This window comes from Rhinopithecus bieti, unplaced genomic scaffold (genome assembly GCF_001698545.2).
Source record: "Rhinopithecus bieti isolate Rb0 unplaced genomic scaffold, ASM169854v2 scaffold_11161, whole genome shotgun sequence".
In the NCBI taxonomy this organism is placed as follows: Eukaryota; Metazoa; Chordata; class Mammalia; order Primates; family Cercopithecidae; genus Rhinopithecus; species Rhinopithecus bieti.
The window spans coordinates 1,409,070-1,427,281 of NW_016806937.1; the positions used below are offsets into that span (position 1 = coordinate 1,409,070).

General features: G+C 41.5%; 1 protein-coding gene across 5 annotated transcripts in view; it reads left to right on the plus strand.

The window, feature by feature from the left end:
* Positions 1-18,212, plus strand: part of RSPRY1 (ring finger and SPRY domain containing 1) — a 50,558-nt gene that overhangs the window by 5,627 nt on the left and 26,719 nt on the right. For 3 of the 5 annotated variants that reach the window (XM_017878826.1, XM_017878825.1, XM_017878824.1), the window contains exons 2-4: positions 9,606-10,110; positions 13,437-13,489; positions 14,592-14,704. In XM_017878826.1, coding sequence (XP_017734315.1) covers positions 9,761-10,110; positions 13,437-13,489; positions 14,592-14,704 — 516 coding nt within the window. In that variant the 5' untranslated portion in view covers positions 9,606-9,760. Of the gene's footprint in view, positions 1-2,069; positions 2,225-9,605; positions 10,111-13,436; positions 13,490-14,591; positions 14,705-18,212 lie in introns of all 5 variants that reach the window. The other 2 variants (XM_017878827.1, XM_017878828.1) reach the window with 1 other exon arrangement.

The following is an 18,212-nucleotide window of genomic DNA, read 5'->3' on the forward strand; positions in this document are numbered from 1 at the left end:
CGTTTTAGGTCAGAACTAAATTCTGTAATTCTTTCTGACCACAGATGCACTGCTACTAGGTTAAAAAAGCTCTCAACATTTTAGATGAAGGTTTTTCCAGATACTTTTTTTTTTTTTTTTTTTTTTAAGGTCTCACTCTGTCTCCTAGGCTGAAGTGCAGTGGTGCAATCATGGTTTACTGCAGCCTCAACCTCCCCAGCTCAGGCGATCTTCCCACCTCCCCACTCCCACCACCCTTCCCAGTAGCTGGACTACAGGGTCCAATCCGCCATGCTGGCTCATTTGTGTATTTTTTGTAGAAATAGGGTTTCGCCATGTTGCCCAGGCTGGTCTCAAATTCCTTAGCTCAAGCTGTTTGCCTGCCTTGGCCTCCCAGAGTGTTGGGATTACAGGTGTGAGCCACCAAGCCCTGCCCAGATACTCTTTCAACCAGAAAAAATACCTACTTTCAACGGCATGCTTTCTTAAAGATCTTCAGTGCATAAGGGAAGTGTCAGAATCATCCAGTGCTTTTCCCAAACTTCTTGACGGTTACAATTCAGGGGATAATGGTACCCTGTGTGACTTAAACCTCCAGATAGATAGCTTTGGACATCTGGGAGACATGTAAAAACACCTTATCAAGGCAGCCTTTCTTTTTGGGGAAAAGTAAAATTCCAACTAAATATTTCACAATCTACCCCCTTCTTACCTTCCCCAACAAAATACCAGAGGCTTTAGAGTCTAAAGACAGAAACACTCTTGTTGAAACATCTTTAGGTAGTTTCTGTTTCAGCTGGCAAGTGTAATCTTCTTGCATTACCAAATCAGTATTGACTTCAGAGTTTTCCCCATGTATACACAATCTTCAGCAAGAAGATTGTGGTCTTTGAGGTGTTCTGCAGGCTTTTGTTGTTGTTGTTGTTGTTTGAGACAGAGTCTTGCTCTGTCACTCAGGCTTGAGGGCAGTGGGATGATCTCAGCTTGCTGCAACCTCCACCTTCTGGGTTCAAGTAATGTTCCCACCTCAGCCTCCCAAGTAGCTGGAATTACAGGCGCACACCACTGTGCCTAGCTAATTTTTGTATTTTTTAAAGCAAATATGTTTCTAGATAACGTTCTCTATCTTGATAGGGTTTGAGTCACAGGTGTATGCATTTGATAAAACTCAGCACATTACTGTGCTTAAGATTTGCACATTTCTGCCAGTGCGGTGGCTCACACCTGTAATTCCAGCACTTTGGGAGACTGAGGCAGATCACTTGAGGTCAGGAGTTTGAGACCACCCTGGGCCACCTGGTGAAACCCCATCTCTACTGAAAATACAAAAAAGCTGGGTGTGGTGGCATGTGCCTATAATCTCAGCTACTCGGGAGGCTGAGGCAGGAGAATTGCTGGAACCCGGGAGACAGAGGTTGTGGTAAACCAGATCACACTGCTGCACTCCAGCCAGGGCAACAGAATGAGGCTCCGTCTCAAAAAAAAAAAAAAAAAAAAAAAAAATTTGCACTTTTCAGTGTGTGTAAGTTTGATTCCTAAAAACTTGAAGTTTATTGAAGTCTAATTAGTGATGTGCATGCTGAATTATTTAAGGGAAAGTATACTGATGCCTGTAGTTTACTTTGAAATATGTAAAAAAAAAAAAAAAAACTGCATGGATTGATGGTTATAGAGATAGATAGTGATAAAGCAAGTTTAGTAAAATGTTAGTAGTAGAATCTAGGTGGTGGGTATATAGTTCACATTTTACAGTGAACTCTAATTCAATTTTCTGTATGTTTGGAAAATTTCATAATAAAATATTGGGAGTAGGGGGTAAATGTGATGATAGAAGCTATCGCTTTAACACACTTAGGGAAAAATCCAAAAACATTTTCTAATGAGAGGACATCATTAAAATTTTCAGGATGTTACACATTTTGCTATTCATGCTATTTGACTTAGCCTTTGCGGGGGAGAGTTGGAAAAAAATGTCGCATCCTCTAACACTATTTTGGAATGACAAGGTGAAGATTATAACAATAGTAATTTAGTGCCTGGTTTTTCTTCTTTATGGTCACTCTTTTAATCAGCTTTTCCTTCCTTGGCAGTGTAATTCTGCAGTCCTATTTTCAAAGAAAAGAAAGTGTTCTTTCTCACTGATCTGTACTAGGGCTAAATGCAAGCAAATATTTGAAGAGATGAATCATTGATTCCTGGACCATTTGTCAGAGAGGGTTAGACCAGTTGGCCAGATGTCTCCATGGTGAGTTGTTCATGATGGTAGAGGTCTGTGTTTTATAGACAGTGAGTACCAGAACCTTACTGCTTTAACACCAAACTTACCAAGACCCTAAGTTTGATTATTTTTCGTCTCAGAGCAGCTTTAAAAAAATATAAAGTGTTAGGTGCTTCATTTGCCCCAAGAAAAAAGAAAAAACATGTAAAATGTAAAAATCTAATAAATAATATAGAAATGGAGGGAATAGTCTTTAGTTTCTTTTTTAAAAAGGCAAGAATCAAAATCAGTAATACCACACTTCAGAGAAATAGATTTGCAAAGGAAATATTTGATCATAAAGGTGCTTTTGCAGCAAAATTGTTATCAAGAGTGTATTAGGCTGGGCATGGTGGCTCACGCCTGTAATCCCAGCACTTTGGGAGGCCAAGGTGGGCAGATCACCTGAGATCAGGAGTTCAAGACCAGCCTGGTAAACATGGTGAAACCCCATCTCTACTAAATATATAAAAATTAGCTGGGCGTGGTAGCAGGCACCTGTAATCCCAGCTATTTGGGCGGCTGAGGCAGGAGAATTGCTTCAACCGGGGAGATGGAGGTTGCAGTGAGCCCAGATCACACCATTGCACTCCAGTCTAGGCAATGAGAGTGGAACTCCATCTGAAAAAATAAAATAAAAATAAAAAAAGAGTATAATGATATTAAAAGTATTGCCATTTAGGTGGTGAGAAGAGTCTTTCTACTAAGCACTGGCATCCAGTGATAAAAATTATTAAATCAGTTGATCATTGCCACAGATGTGTATTTAAATTCTGTGACTAGCTTTTTTTTGGTCTCAAAGTTGACTTCACCAGCTAATGTTGTCTTTGAAGTTAAGGTAAAGAATATAGGTATTGGCCAGGCACAGTGGTTCACGCCTATAATCCCAGCACTTTGGGAGACTGAGGTGGGTGAATCACAAGGTCAGGAGTTCAAGACCAGCCTGGCCAACATATTGAAACCCCGTCTTTACTAAAAATACAAAAAAATTAGCTGGGCATGGTGGCACGCGCCTATAGTCCCGGCTACTCGGGAGGCTGAGGCAGGCGAATCGCTTGAACCCAGGAGATGGAGGTTGCAGTGAGCCGAGATCACACCACTGGACTCCATCCTGGCGAAAAAATGAGACTTCATCTCAAAAAAAAAAAAATATATATATATATATATATATATGTGTGTATTACAGATGTGTTGTCTTTATATAATCTCATCTTACTCATTTTCTATTCCATTCAGTCTCTTAACCTTGGATATTAGCCTTAAGCAGCATACCATTTAGGTTCATTTTGATGCTTCATAGGATGGACCTCGGGAAATATATAGAGCCGTTTTTTTCTTTGTGTTAATATGTACTGTATATGTCACTTCTGGATATAACTCTTCTAATGGCTTTTTAGGCTGACCTCTCCAAAGGACTGCATTCAAAGATAGTCTCAGTTCATTTTACTGGATAAAGAAATTAACATTTTTGACCCGAGAAGAATCTCCCTTTAGTATTTCAGTTTGCCCCCTAATTTAGTCAGTGGGTCCTTCCTGCTGTGCCAGTTTCTGTGGTAGGTTCTATACACAGTGATTTCCAAATGTGGCTGCCATCAGAGTCACTTGGGGAGCTTTTAAGAAAACACAAGCTTGAGCCGGCATCCTAGAAATTCTGATTCTGGGTATTTGTAGTGGGACCAGGGATTTGCATTTTATTAAGTACCCTAAGTGATTCTAATGCCACCTATGGGGTGATTAAGCTACAATCCCTCCCAAGATTCTCTGTCCAAAAATATAGGTAAGTATAGGTTATAGGTAAGTAGAAATTAGTTCAGTATGGGGTAGTTCTGTAAAAGTTTTCTTAGTGCTTTTAACTCAAGTTTTACTCCAGAATCCCCCTCCCCCAGGTTATTTAGTTATTTCTGATTAGATATGTGCTCATTTTATGACATCTTGCATTTTTTGATCCAGTTTAAGTTTTAGACACTGTGCCATGCATATTACATGCATTATTTTGTTTAATCCCCACAGTGGTACTTTGAGATAAGAACTATTACTGTCTCTGTTTCTTAACATGTGTCAAGAGTCAGGTTAATTAGGATGCATGTCAGCAAATATTGCAGGGCTGGGACTTTCACCTAGTCTGACAACAGAGTGTGTACTGTGCTGTGGTGGCCTTTCATATTGTGTGTAAAATCTGTAAACTGAGTTTTATTGTCTTAAAGCAGTGGTCCTTGGAAAGTGGGCCACATAAAGCTTTTTCTGAATGGATAAAACAAAGTTGTCTAAAGTGTAATTTATTAGCTTTCAGCCAGTCTTTTTCCTCCAGTCCATCCCTTCTCTGTAAAAAAAAAAAAAAAAAAAGTACCGTGAATGACAACCATTTCCAATTGAAAACCTACAGGGTTTTAGTGCCAAATAAATCTGAAAGATCATATACTTGTTCATTTATGTGCCCTGTCTGTGGCTGTAGCCCTCAAGAGTACTCTGTGTAGTCATCTCAAAAGGTATTTAGAGGTAGTAGCTCTTGTTTTGTCCTTGTATGTTTCATAGGCTTGCCTTTATGAAATGCCTTACAGCTTCATCCACCTAGTTAACCTCTTCTTTACACTTGGTTTTCACAGCTGGTCCTTTTTATTTAAAAAAAAAAAAAAGTCTTTGGTTTTAAAGTATTTAAAGTTTTTTTTAAAGCCTCATTTTCTTCTCTGACAAATTTTATAGTCGACATTTTCTGAGTCATTTAAGGTAAATTGCTCTTTTGGAAGAAACTGACTCAAAACGCACTTTAGTTCAATTTGGAAAAAAAAAATTTTTTTGTCTTACCTTCATATTTAGTCAGTTTTTGTTTTTTGTTTTTTGTGTTTTTTTCCAAAAACAAGAGTCTGGCTCTGTCACATAGGCTGGAATGCAGTGACACCATCAGGGCTCACTGCAGCCTCGACCTCCCAGGCTCAAGTGATCTTCCCACCTCAACCTCCTGAGTATCTGAGACCACAGGTGTGCACTACCACACCCAGCTAATTTTTTAATTTTTTCTGTAGAAATGGGGTCTTGCTACATTACCCAACCTGCTCTCAATCTCCTGGACTCAAGCAGCCCTCCCAACTCAGCCTCCCAAAGTGCTGGGATTACAGGCGTGAGCCACTATGTCCAGCCTATCAGATTTAGTCAGATTTTTAAAAATATCTGCATGTATTGGATATCTTCCAATCACCTTAAAATTGTACTAAATGGGCTGGGCATGGTGGTTCATGCCTGTAATCCCAGCACTTTGGGAGGCCGAGGCAGGCGGATCATGAGGTCAGGAGATGGAGACTATCCTGGCTAACACGGTGAAACCCCGTCTCTCCTAAAAATACAAAAAATTAGCCGGGCCTGGTGGCAGGTGCCTGTAGTCCCAGCTACTCGGGAGGCTGAGGCAGGAGAATGGCATGAACCCGGGAGGCGGAGGCGGAGCTTGCAGTGAGCCGAGATCGCGCCACTGCACTCCAGCCTGGGCGACAGAGCGAGACTCTGTCTCAAAAAGAAAAAATTGTACTAAATGGAAATCTGCATAGATTATTCTGTATTCAGTGTATAAAAACCTTAGGAAAAAAATGATAAAATTAAGAATTTAAGATCCAACAAACCTCTTTTTAACTTCTTTCCTCACAGGCACCCACAAGATGGTTTCTTGTTAATCTAAATACCTTTATGTGTTGGCATTAAGTTGTAACTTTTTAGGATCCCCTATCCTTTTTGCTTTTTTCCCCCCCTGAAATTACTGAGCTTCAGCAAGATCCCTGTTCTCTCCCCTTCAGGGCTTTGTTTTCTGGAACTTGACATTCTCAAATCATTGCCAATTATTTTTAGTATGTGATTAGCCTCCCTTCCTCAGGTATGTTTTCCCCAATTTGGGTTTAATCTACTGTTTGTATCTTGTTTCCCATCCTACCTTCATACAGATTGTGTGGAAAGGCTGTGGGATAGTAGAGAAGCCAGTGGAGTTCCCCTCTGCTGTGGCAATGTTGACACCACAGAGCACAGTCCTAGGACCCTTACCACTGTGAGGAAGGAGTTTGGAGTTAGCACTTCCCCAGGGGATGACGCATTCCGCAGAAGAGGTCCCATGTCTCTAATCCTGGACTACTCCCTTCTACCATCCCCAAAATGTTAGTTGGGTTAGCCACAAGTTTTTTATAGCATAGTGGTCAAGAAATTATGATAATCCAGAGTATGAATTTCTATACAACCTTTAAATGCATGAGATAGTTATATATATACTGATATAGAAGGTTGTGGTATTAAAAAGAGCAAATCATAGAACAGTATTTATGGCTTCATTCTAGTTAGATTTAAAGAAAAAGCAGCCAGGCGCGGTGGTTCATGCCTGTAATCCCAGCACTTTGGTAGGCTGAGGCGGGCGGATCACTAGGTCAGGAGTTTGAGACCAGCGTGACCAACATGGTGAAACCCTGTCTCTACTAGAAATACAAAATTAGGCATGGTGGTGTGCACCTGTAATCCCAGCTACTCAGGAGGCTGGCAGGAAAATCACTTGAACCTGGGAGGGAGAGGTTGAGTGAGCCGAGATCGCACCATTGCACTCCATCCTGGGCGACAGAGTGAGACTCCATCTCAAAAAAATAAATAAATAAAAGAAAAACCTAGTTTATAAGTATATAGTAACAGATGTGGGAGCAAACATATGAAGCTTTTAAGAGGTTATTTCTGGGAAAGGCATGGGCTAGGTAGAGCAGAAGAGGAACTTTCACTCTATAGGCCTGTGTAGCATTTAGGTTTTAGAAATGAATGTGTATATTTTTAAGTTTCTAGATAAAGATTTTTTTAAATAAGACACTTTATGATTTCAAATAAATACTCTAGTGGCACAATCATCTGAGCTACTGCCCAGAGCCACACCTGTCCAAAAACCTTGCATTGTTTACCTCTTTTCACCTGAAATACTCTAACAGCACCTTATCAGTGAAATTTCTGTGAGAGGACCCAGAGCATAGCTTCTTAAATGTTGCTTTTATCTTTCTCAGAAACCAGCATAATTTATAAGATCTGTAGAAATTCATTCCAGGGACCCTTTAAAGAGTTATTCCTATTTCTGATTTCTGTTTCCTCTCTTCTTTTAAGCGTTGGAATCTCTTAGTTATCTACCCTCTAAAGCGAATCATACTCTGATCCACACAGTAATGGCGATGTTATTACTTCGACTCTGCTGGTTTAGAATGTGTTCTTTTAAAAAGCTATTTCCAACTGGTCCTTGCATCATGCTCCTACCTATATATTTCAGTCACATCCTTTTCAGTACAACCTCCAAATTTTGAAGACAGCCCGAGTGGTTTGGGGAAACCAAGAACATCTGTGGTATCACTTGGCCCAGCCATTGCTGTCTTAATAGCGAAAACATCTGTTGCCTCATTTCTTTTCTCTCTCCTTTTCTTTCTCCTCTCTTGTTCCATCCCATTCCATTCTTCTCTCTCCCTTCCCTTTGCTTCCTCCCTCTTTATGTATATTTTATTACATATGATTATATATACATATATATATATATGTGAAGACTTTCTGTCTCCATTTATCTCTTTTTCTTCTGTGTTTCCTCTGTAGCAGTAATCAAACTGGGAAAATAATAAAAAGAATTTGCCATGAATCTGTCTAAAATAATGGAAGTAGGCTGGACACAGTGCCTTACACCTGTAATCCCAGCACTTTGGGAGGTTGAGGTGGGCAGATAACCTGAGGTCAGGAGTTCGTGGCCAACATGGTGAAACCCCATCTCTACTAAAGATATAAAAACTTGCCGGGTGTGGTGGCAGCACTTGTAGTCCCAGTTACTCGAGAGGCTGAGGTAGGAGAATTGCTTGAACCCGGGAGGTGGAGGTTGCAGTGAGCTGAGATCAAGCAACTGCACTCCAGCCTGGGTGATAGAGCGAGACTCCTCAAAAATGAGTAAATAAATACATAATGGAAGTAATATTTCTCTCCTAATTCCACTGAATTATAAATTTTGTTTATATTATTCCTGGCCAGTGCTTAGGGTATGAGGAATTAATTGTAACTTGCCAAATACTGTATAGAGACTACACACTAGCATGGTCTATTCCTTATGTGGCCTATTCTCCAGATGTCAGCCTGTTTGTTGTTTTTTACTTTTTGCTACCAGCCCATGTAAGTCTCCTGTTTCTAAATCTTTACTTCCTTCCAGAATCTAACCAGATTTTATCAGCTTCATGAAGAACTAATTCTTTCATTAGGTTTTTTTTATGATAAACATATTGTGTGGGATGAGAATGGCCATCCATGAATTCCTAGAGGGCAGGAACTATTCCTTATTCATCTTTATTCTCCTAGTCCAGCGTGGTACCTGGCACAAGGTGCTTAGTCAGTATTTTCAGGCAAAGAAATTGGTAGATCTTATTCTGAACTTTGTAACGGACATGTGCAACAAACTGATCTTTGTGAAAATACAACTTTTGTGATATCAATTTGCCTTTCCCAAAACAAAGCCTTGCTTACATAACAGAAACACTTTGTAACAACTTTATGAATTCCGTCAATTCTTGAGTGAGCTTCCAATGGGGAACTCTATCCTTTTATTCTCCTTGATATCAAATGGTGCTATCATATTTGTATCGTAAAACTTGTTAAATTATCCTGTGGGTTTAAAGCAAGGAGACAATTCATTTTTTTAAAGATTTTTCTCGGCCGGGCGCGGTGGCTCACGCCTGTAATCCCAGCACTTGGGAGGCCGAGGCGGGCGGATCACCAGGTCAGGAGATCGAGACCATCCTGGCTAACAGGGTGAAACCCCGTCTCTACTAAAAATACAGAAAATTAGCCGGGCGTGGTGGCGGCGCCTGTGGTCCCAGCTCCTCGGGAGGCTGAGGCAGGAGAATGGCGGGAACCCGGGAGGCGGAGGCGGAGCTTGCAGTGAGCCAACAGGGCGCCGCTCACTCCAGCCTGGGCCACAGAGCCAGACTCTGTCTCAAAAAACAAAAAAAAAAAAAGATTTTCTCTTTTAACACCTATCTCTTACACAGAAAGACAACTGATTTTTTTTATGATAAAAGGAGCCCTTGAAAAAAAACACACACATCCTTCTAATGTATTTCTGTATACCTAGGAAAACTATACATGTGGTTTTAAAAAATGATAACTCCTCTGGTCTATAAGAATATGGTTTGACAATCAACTTTGTAATAGAATAATAAAAAGAAATTACTGATTGATTGCTAATTCTGTTATCCAAAGCTGTCTCTTGGTATTGGAAACCCATAAAAATAACCAAAGATGATTCTTCATTAGAATCCTAATATCTATAAAATCAGACTAGGAAAGTTTGAGTAATTAAGTGGTCAAGAATCTTCTATTCATTTTCCTTTTTCTCATTTTCTTTTAGAACTGCCATTGGATGACCAGAATTCCCTGTAGTTGATAATGTTGGGAATAAGCTCTGCAACTTTCTTTGGCCTTCAGTTGTTAAAAACAAATAGGATGCAAATTCCTCAACTCCAGGTTATGAAAACAGTACTTGGAAAACTGAAAACTACCTAAATGATCGTCTTTGGTTGGGCCGTGTTCTTAGCGAGCAGAAGCCTTGGCCAGGGTCTGCTGTTGACTCTCGAAGAGCACATAGCCCACTTCCTAGGAACTAGAGGTGCCACTACTACCATGGGTAATTCCTGTATCTGCCGAGATGACAGTGGAACAGATGACAGTGTCGACACCCAGCAGCAACAGGCCGAGAACAGTGCAGTACCCACTGCTGACACAAGGAGCCAACCACGGGACCCTGTTCGGCCACCGAGGAGGGGTCGAGGACCACATGAGCCAAGGAGAAAGAAACAAAATGTGGATGGGCTAGTGTTGGACACATTGGCAGTAATACGGACTCTTGTAGATAAGTAAGTATCTGACTCACAGTCACCTCCAGTGGAATGAAAAGTGTTCTGCCAGGAACCATGACTTTAGGACTCCTTCAGTTCCTTTAGGACATGCTTGCTAAGCCTTGTGTTCACAGGGCAAAGGAGAATATTTTAATTCTCCTCTGATGGCAGAGTAAATGAGATTTGATGTTTTTGCTTGCTGTCATCTACTCTGTCTGGAAATGTCTGTTTCTGTAGCAGAAAACACTAATTTTTTTTTTTGAGACGGAGTCTCGCTCTGTCGTCCAGGCTGGAGTGCAGTGGCTGGATCTCAGCTCGCTGCAGGCTCTGCCTCCCAGGTTTACGCCATTCTCCTGCCTCAGCCTCCTGAGTAGCTGGGACTACAGGCGCCCGCCACCTCGCCCGGCTAGTTTTTTGTATTTTTTAGTAGAGACGGGGTTTCACCTTGTTAGCCAGGATGGTCTCGATCTCCTGACCTCGTGATCCGCCCGTCTCGGCCTCCCAGAGTGCTGGGATTATAGGCTTGAGCCACCGCGCCTGGCCCCAGAAAACACTAATTAAAGCTATGATCTTTATTAGAGAATAGAATAAATATGGAGTGAGTTTATGTTGCTAGCTACAACAGGAAATGGTTTCGTGTAGGCTCACTGTTAATGGTACATGCCTGTGTATTCCACTGACCTCAGATTCAAGATAAGCTGTTTTACCGAGAACATGGCTACAGGCAACTTCTCTTGGCAACATAAGGACCAAGGTCAAGGAGAGTTTTCATTATCGTTTATTTGATCCTTTATTTATCCCTTATTTGACTGTCTTTAATCCGTTTAGGAAGCTTGTCAGTTGAAACTGCAAGGCACACCTGTACCTGTTTTGTCTTTTCCTCTGCTTTCTCTACCTCTAAATACAAAATCCCAGATTGAATAACAGTGAAATTAAAGGACATCATTCAAGTGGAAAAAAACATTTAACTTAAAGTTGTATAGTTCAGTAGTTAAGAGCACAAAGCTTAGAACCAGGATGGGCCTGGCTCAACTGCATGACATTGGGTAAGTTACTTCTTGAAGCCTCAGATTCCTCATCTGTAAATGGGGGCATAATACTGTTCCCATAAGGATTATCATGAGATAATGTACATAAGGCATTTAGTGTGGAGCTTTGTACTTAACAGTTGCTCAGTAGATGGTAGTATTTTTTAAAAAGTTACTTAGGTGTTCTTTTTGCTTCAGGCCCTGCTAGTAAATTTAAGTATATAAACATTTGATAATCACGTTTATAGAAACCTAGTTTCATTTAGTTCCTCAAAAATTAAGCATAAAACAGAGTGTATCTGTGAATACAAATGAATTTTTAGAGCTGTATTAAAGTTTTCCATAAAATACTGGAGCATTTGTTAGTCTTCTAGAAGAGTAATTTTTTGGCCAGACACAATGCCTCCTACCTCTAATCCCAACACTTTGAGAGGCTGAGGTAGAAAGATAGCTAGAGGCCAGTTCAAGACCAGCCTGGGCAACATAGGGAGACCCCCCATCTCTACAAAAAAATTTAAAAATTATCCAGGTACAGTGGCGTGTGCCTGTGGTCCCAGCTACTCAGGACTCGAAGACCAGAGTACCGCTAGAGTCCAGGAGTTTCCAGCTGCAGTGAGCTATGATCACACCACTGCACTCCAGCCTGGGCAATAGAGCAAGACCCTGTCTCAAAAATTAATTAATTAAAATTTTTTTAATCTCTTTTACCAAATTGTAATAGAAGTTTTCCTTCCCGAATCAGGAAGTAAACCACAAGCAATGTTAATTTAAGCTCATTGGAAAAATGGGTGCAGAATAGACTTTGAGAGAGAGAGTTTTTTTGTTTTGTTTTGTTTTTAAAGAGACAGGGTCTTACTCTGTCACCCAGGCTGGGGTACAGTGGCATGATCATGACTTACTGCAGCCTCAACCTCCCAGACTCAAACAATCGTCCCACCTCAGCCTCCTAAGCAGCTTGGACTACAGGTATGATACTGCATCTGGCTAATTTTTTAAAAAGCTTTTGTAAAGCCAGGTCTTGCCATGTTGCCCAGGCTGGTCTCAGATACCTGGACTCAAGTGATCATCCAGCTTCAGCCTCCCAAAGTGCTGGGATTGCAGATGTGGGCCCCCATGCTTGGCCCCTTGCAATGTATTAAAAGACAGTAATGTAGTTTTACAAACCTCTTTGTTTTTAACTTCTTTCAACATTGAAATCTATCTTGCTATATATAAATCTACAACTGCTTCTGACTATTACAGAGTATTCCCTTGTATGCCTGAAAGTATTATATTTTGTTACATTTTCATCTGGTGATGGTCACTTAGGTTACTGCCAAATTTTTGTTCCTACAAATAGCACTGCAGTGAACAGCACAAATATGCATCAATTTTTGGACCTGTGTAAAAATTTATCTAGAAGTGTTGGATATATGCATACTTAATTTTATTATTGCCAAATCATTCTTCAGAAATGTTTGCATCAGTCAATTATATTGTTTAAACAGGCAGCACCTAGTGAGTACCTGAAATTGCCATACTAATTCCCATATCACAAGGTTATTCTCAGGATTAAATGACTTAAGATGATAGTTTTTTAGGCTTTTTTTTTCCCCACAGTAAAACAGAGACCCACAATATGTAAACAAGTAAGTGGTGAGTTCTTAAGCAGTTAGAATTGTTTAATGGAAAACATTTCATTATTGAAGTTCCCCTGAAGACTTTTTAAAGATCTCTCGATCACACCACTGAATTAAGGTATAGAATGCTACTTTGGATCAATGTCTAGAATGTTAAATAGCTCCTTAAGTTTGGTTTTGTTTTCTTGTAATGCCATTTTATGAAGTATAAGCATGTAGTGGTATTTCCAGAAGAAAACTTCAAAATGAAGATGTGTCTATAGACCCTTGCTTCCATAAGTCCTCAGCCAGGATTGTCATCTCTTCCTGGCATTTCTCTGAGGTAAGTATGAAGATGATGTTGACCTTCCTGGCTTGTCTCAGTTGGCACTGGGCCTCTGAGTGTAAAGCTGAGAGTAGGCTGTGGTCTCCAGTTTAGTCCTGTGCTTTTACCCCAGGACACAATAGTCCTTGTCTGTACCCACCTGCCCATTTTGTCTGTGGGTCATTGTGGACAATGACTGGAAATTAGCACATATGGTATACATTCATCCTTACAGGTCATAGCTCAGGTTGTCTCTTCTATCTCTTTCCTTACATTTGTGTTCATTTCTTCTGTCCCTTTTTACCTCCACACCTCCAGTTTGAATTTTTATTTGAAATTGTCATTTATTTCCTCAGGTTTAATGCCTTGAATTTTTTTTTTTTTTTTTTTCAGTGATCAGGAACCTCCCTATTCAATGATAACATTACACGAAATGGCAGAAACAGGTATTTTAGTTTTGTTTTATTACTTTGTAAAGAATATATAATAAGAAAAGTAGCCACCTTTTGTTTTTTGTTTTGTTTTGAGATAAAAGACTCCAAAAAGACAGCATACATAACAATGAAAAAAGCCCTTACTATATGGAAATTTCCCTGAATAGGTATAATAGGCAATGTGCATAATGGCATTGCCCGGCCTATATTTTAAAAAGAGAAAATTTAAAAATCTTCCAGATGCCAAAAAAGAAAATAAACCAAACCCCTAGAATTTTACATTTCCCATGCCCTAAAGTAAGAATTCCAGAGAGCCTTCACTGGCTCTCACCATTTTTTTTTTTCTTTTTTTTTTTTTTTTTTTGGCAGTTGATGGATCTTCGACATGGACTGTGCGGAATGTGGAAGAGATTATTTATATATAAAGTTTTTTTTTTTTTTTTTTTTTTTATTGTTTGAGACAGAATCTTACTCTGTTGCCCATGCTGGAGTGCAGTGGCACAGTCACAGCTCAACTGCAGCCTCAACCTACTCTGGCCCAGGTGATCACCCCACCTCAGCCTCTCAAGTAGCTAGCACCACAGGCACATGCCACACTACCCAGCAATTGTTCTGTTTTTTGTAGAGACAGAATTTCACCATGTTGCCCAGGCTGGTCTTGTACTCCTGGGCTCAAGGGATCCTCCTGCCTCAGCCTCCCAAAGTGCTGGATTACAGGTGTGAGCCACAGCCCCTGGCCAAGGATATTTTTTCTTCCTTAGTTTCCTAAGTATCATTCTGAAAACAAAGCCAACTGCTGAGTATACTTCATTTTCTCAGTTAACTCCTATGTAGTAAATAAGATGCTTAAAACTATTTTAATGTGAGAACACAAGACCATAGCTTAACCTTTTTCCAAATACAGGTACCCACAAATCACCAGACTCCTGTAACTTAAGATGTTTTTACTTCACCACGATGACTAGCAATTGATGATTATGTCCATGCCAAGTATTAGCTGCTAAAAATCTATAGACCAGAAGTCTTTCTTTTAATGTGAATTGATCTTGTGTGACATATTTTCACATTTTAAAAATAGTGACTCCATCATATAATCTTCTTGATTTGCTCTTAGATGAAGGATGGTTGGATGTTGTCCAGTCTTTAATTAGAGTTATTCCGCTGGAAGATCCACTGGGACCAGCTGTTATAACATTGTTACTAGATGAATGTCCATTGCCCACTAAAGTAAGTTAATACTTATCTTTTAGGAAACTATCATTTTTGCTTAAGCACAGGATAAATGACCACAAAGAACATTTGATGTAATGTGTTTCATCTTTATACATTTGGGGTCTGTTTTATTCAGTATTGATTTTATTATGTAAATTTATTTTGTATTATGAAGAATTATGTCCTCTTTTTTTTTCTCTTTGAGACAAGAGTCTCGCTCTGTCGCCCAGGCTGGAGTACAGTGATGTGATCTCGGCTCACTGCAACCTTCGCCACCCAGGTCCAAGCGATTCTCCTGCCTCAGCCTCCCAAGTAGCTGGGATTACAGGCGCCCACCACCACACCCGGCTGATTTTTGGATTTTTAGTAGAGACGGGATTTCACCATGTTGGCCAGGCTGGTCTTGAACTCCTGACCTCAAGTGATCCTCCTGCCTCAGCCTCCTCCCAAAGTGCTGGGACTACAGGCATGAGCCACTGCGCCCAACCCTCTGTCTTTTTTTTTGTTTATTTTGAAACAGGGTCTCACTTTGTCACCCAGGCTGGAGTGCAGTAGAGTGATCACAGCTTACTGCAGCTGCAACCTCCCTGGGCTCAGGTGATCCTCCCACCTCAGCCTCCCATGTAGCTGGACCACAGGTGTATGACCCCGTGTCTGGCTGATTTTGTATGTTTTGTGGAGATGGGGTTTCATCATGTTGCCCTGGCCGGTCTTGAACTCCTGCGCTCAAGCAGTCAGCCCACCTCAGCCTCCCAAAGTGCTGGGATTGTAGATGTGAGCCACCGTGCCCCGCCACATTCTCTATCAAGACTTTATTTAATTTCTTTTTTTTCTTCTTTCCCCTTCCCTCCTCCTCCCCTCCTCTCCCTCCCTCTCTTCCTTCCCTTTCCTGCTTTCCTCCCTTCCTCCCCTGGCCCCACCTAGGCTGGAGTGCAGTGGTGCAGTCATGGCTCACTGTATCCTCAGCCTCTCAGGTTCAAGTGATCCGCTTGCCTCAGCCTCCCATGTTGCTGGGACTACAGGCGTGCACCGCCATACCCGGCTACATTTTTTTAATTTTTTGTAGAGAAAGGGTCTCACTGTATTACCCAGGCTGATTTTGAATTCCTGGGCTCAACGGATCCTCCCACCTTGGCTTCTCAAAGTGTTGGGATTATACACGTAAGCCACTGTGCCCAGCCTAGGTTAAAATTTTTTAAATGTTAAAAATAGAAGCATTTAAGGCCAGGCGCGGTGGCTCACGCCTGTAATCCTAGCACTTGGGGAGGCTAAGGTGGGTGGATCACCTGAGGTCAGGAGTTCGAGACCAGCCTGGCCAGCATGGTGAAACCCCATCTCTACTAAAATACCCTGTCTCTACTAGAAATCAGCCAGGAGTGGTGGCAGGCACCTGTAATCCCAGTACTCAGGAGGCTGAGACATGAGAATTGTTTGAACCTGGGAGGCAGAGGTTGCAGGGAGCTGAGATCGTGCCACTGCACTCCAGCCTGGGCGACAAAGCAAAACTCTGTCTCAAAAAAAAAAAAACAGAAGCAGCAGTTAGGTTGGGTGCAGTGGCTCACACTTGTAATCTCAGCACTTTGGGAGGCCAAGGCAGGCAGGTGGTTTGAGTCCAGGAGTTCAAGTCCAGCCTGGCAACATGGTGAAACCCTGTTTCTACAAAAAAATCCACAAGTTAACAGGGTGTCATGGTGCATGTCTATAGTGCCAGCTGCTCAGGAGGCTGAGGTGGGAGGATCATTTGCACTCAGGAGGTCGAGATTGCAATGAGACAAGATTACGTCACTGCGCTCTAGCCTGGTTTTTTTAAAAAAAGTAGTATTTGTATCTGAGGTGGCAATCTTTATTCAGAAACTAGAAGAGAATGTTGAGTTGCTGAGCTGATTTTCTTATCTTTCTCTAAGTGATTTCCTCAAAAGTTTTAATAATGTTTTTTATTAGGAGGAAAAACTGGGCTGGATATAGTGGTTCGTGCCTGTGATCCCTGCGCTTTGGGGGACCGAGACAGGAGGATCAGTTAAGCTCAGTTGTTTGATGCCAGCCTGAGCAACATAGTGAGACCTTGTCTCTATTTAAAAAAAAAAAAAAGCCGGGCATGGTGGCTCATGCCTATAATCCCAGCACTTCGGGAGGCCAAGACAGACAGATCACTTGAGGTCAGGAGTTCGAAACCAGCCTGGCCAACATGGTGAAACCTCATCTCTACTAAAAATACAAAAATTAGCCAGCACGATGGCGTGCACCTGTAATCCCAGCTACTTGGGAGGCTGAGGCAGGAGAATCACTTGAACTTGGAAGGTGGAGGTTGCAGTGAGCCGAGATTGTACCACTGCACTCCAGCCTGGGCGACAGAATGAGACTCCGTCTCAAAAAAATAAAAAGTTAAAACTGCAAGCACTTTTGAATCTTACTCAAATGTATTAATGATTAGTGTAACCCTGGTTATCCCTTACATAGAACAAAAGCATCAAACTTTCATTGTCTTAGTCCATGTGTTTTACATAGTCCTTTTTTTTTTTTTTAATTGGATTCTCGCATCTTTCATTTTTAAGATGGAGTCTTGCTATGTTGCCCAGGCTAGTCTCAAACTCCTGGGCTCAAGCATCCTCCCACCTTGGCCTCCCAAAGTGCTGGGATTGCAGGCATGAGCCACTGTGCCCAGTCTCGATTCTGGCATTTTCATTCATCTGTTTAAGCCCAGCACAGAAAAACATTGTGGACAGAAGGGGAAAGGCTTTAGCCTACTCGCTGATGAATTTACCTTTGCCTAGGCTTATAAGAGGTGCCTGTTTCAATTTGCCTTCAACTCTGTTGGGTCAGGGTGCAGTGGTTCATGCCTGTAATCCCGAAATTTTGGGGGGCTGAAGCAGGAGGATCACTTAAGACCAGGAGTTTAAGACCAGCCTGGGCAACATAATGAGATCCCCATCTCTACAGAAAATTAAAATTATCTGGGCATTGTGACATGTGCCTGTAGTCCCCAGCTGCGAGGGAGGCTAAGGTAGGAGGATCACTTGAGCCCAGGAGGTAAAGGCTACAGTGAGCCATGATCACTTCACTGCACACCAGCCTGGGCAACAGAGCGAGAGCAAAAAGAAAAGAAGAAAACTGTTGGGATTTGTTTTTGCTTAGTAAAACTTTTTTTTTTTTTTTTTTACTTTGAGACGGAGTCTCTCTCTGTCTCCCAGGCTGGAGTGCAATGGCGTGATCTCAGCTCACTGCAAGCTCTGCCTCCTGGGTTCATGCCATTCTCCTGCCTCAGCCTCCTGAGTAGCTGGGACTACAGGCGCCCACCACCACGCCCAGCTAATTTTTTGAAGTTTTTAGTAGAGACAGGATTTCACTGTGTTAGCCAGGATGGTCTCGATCTCCTGACCTCGTGATCCGCCCACCTTGGCCTCCCAAAGTGCTGGGATTACAGGCGTGAGCCACTGTGCCCAGCCGTAAAACTTTTTTTAAAGTAACTTTTTGCTTCAACATCACTAGCCTTTAATGTTTTCTTTTTTTTTTTTTTTTTTTTTTT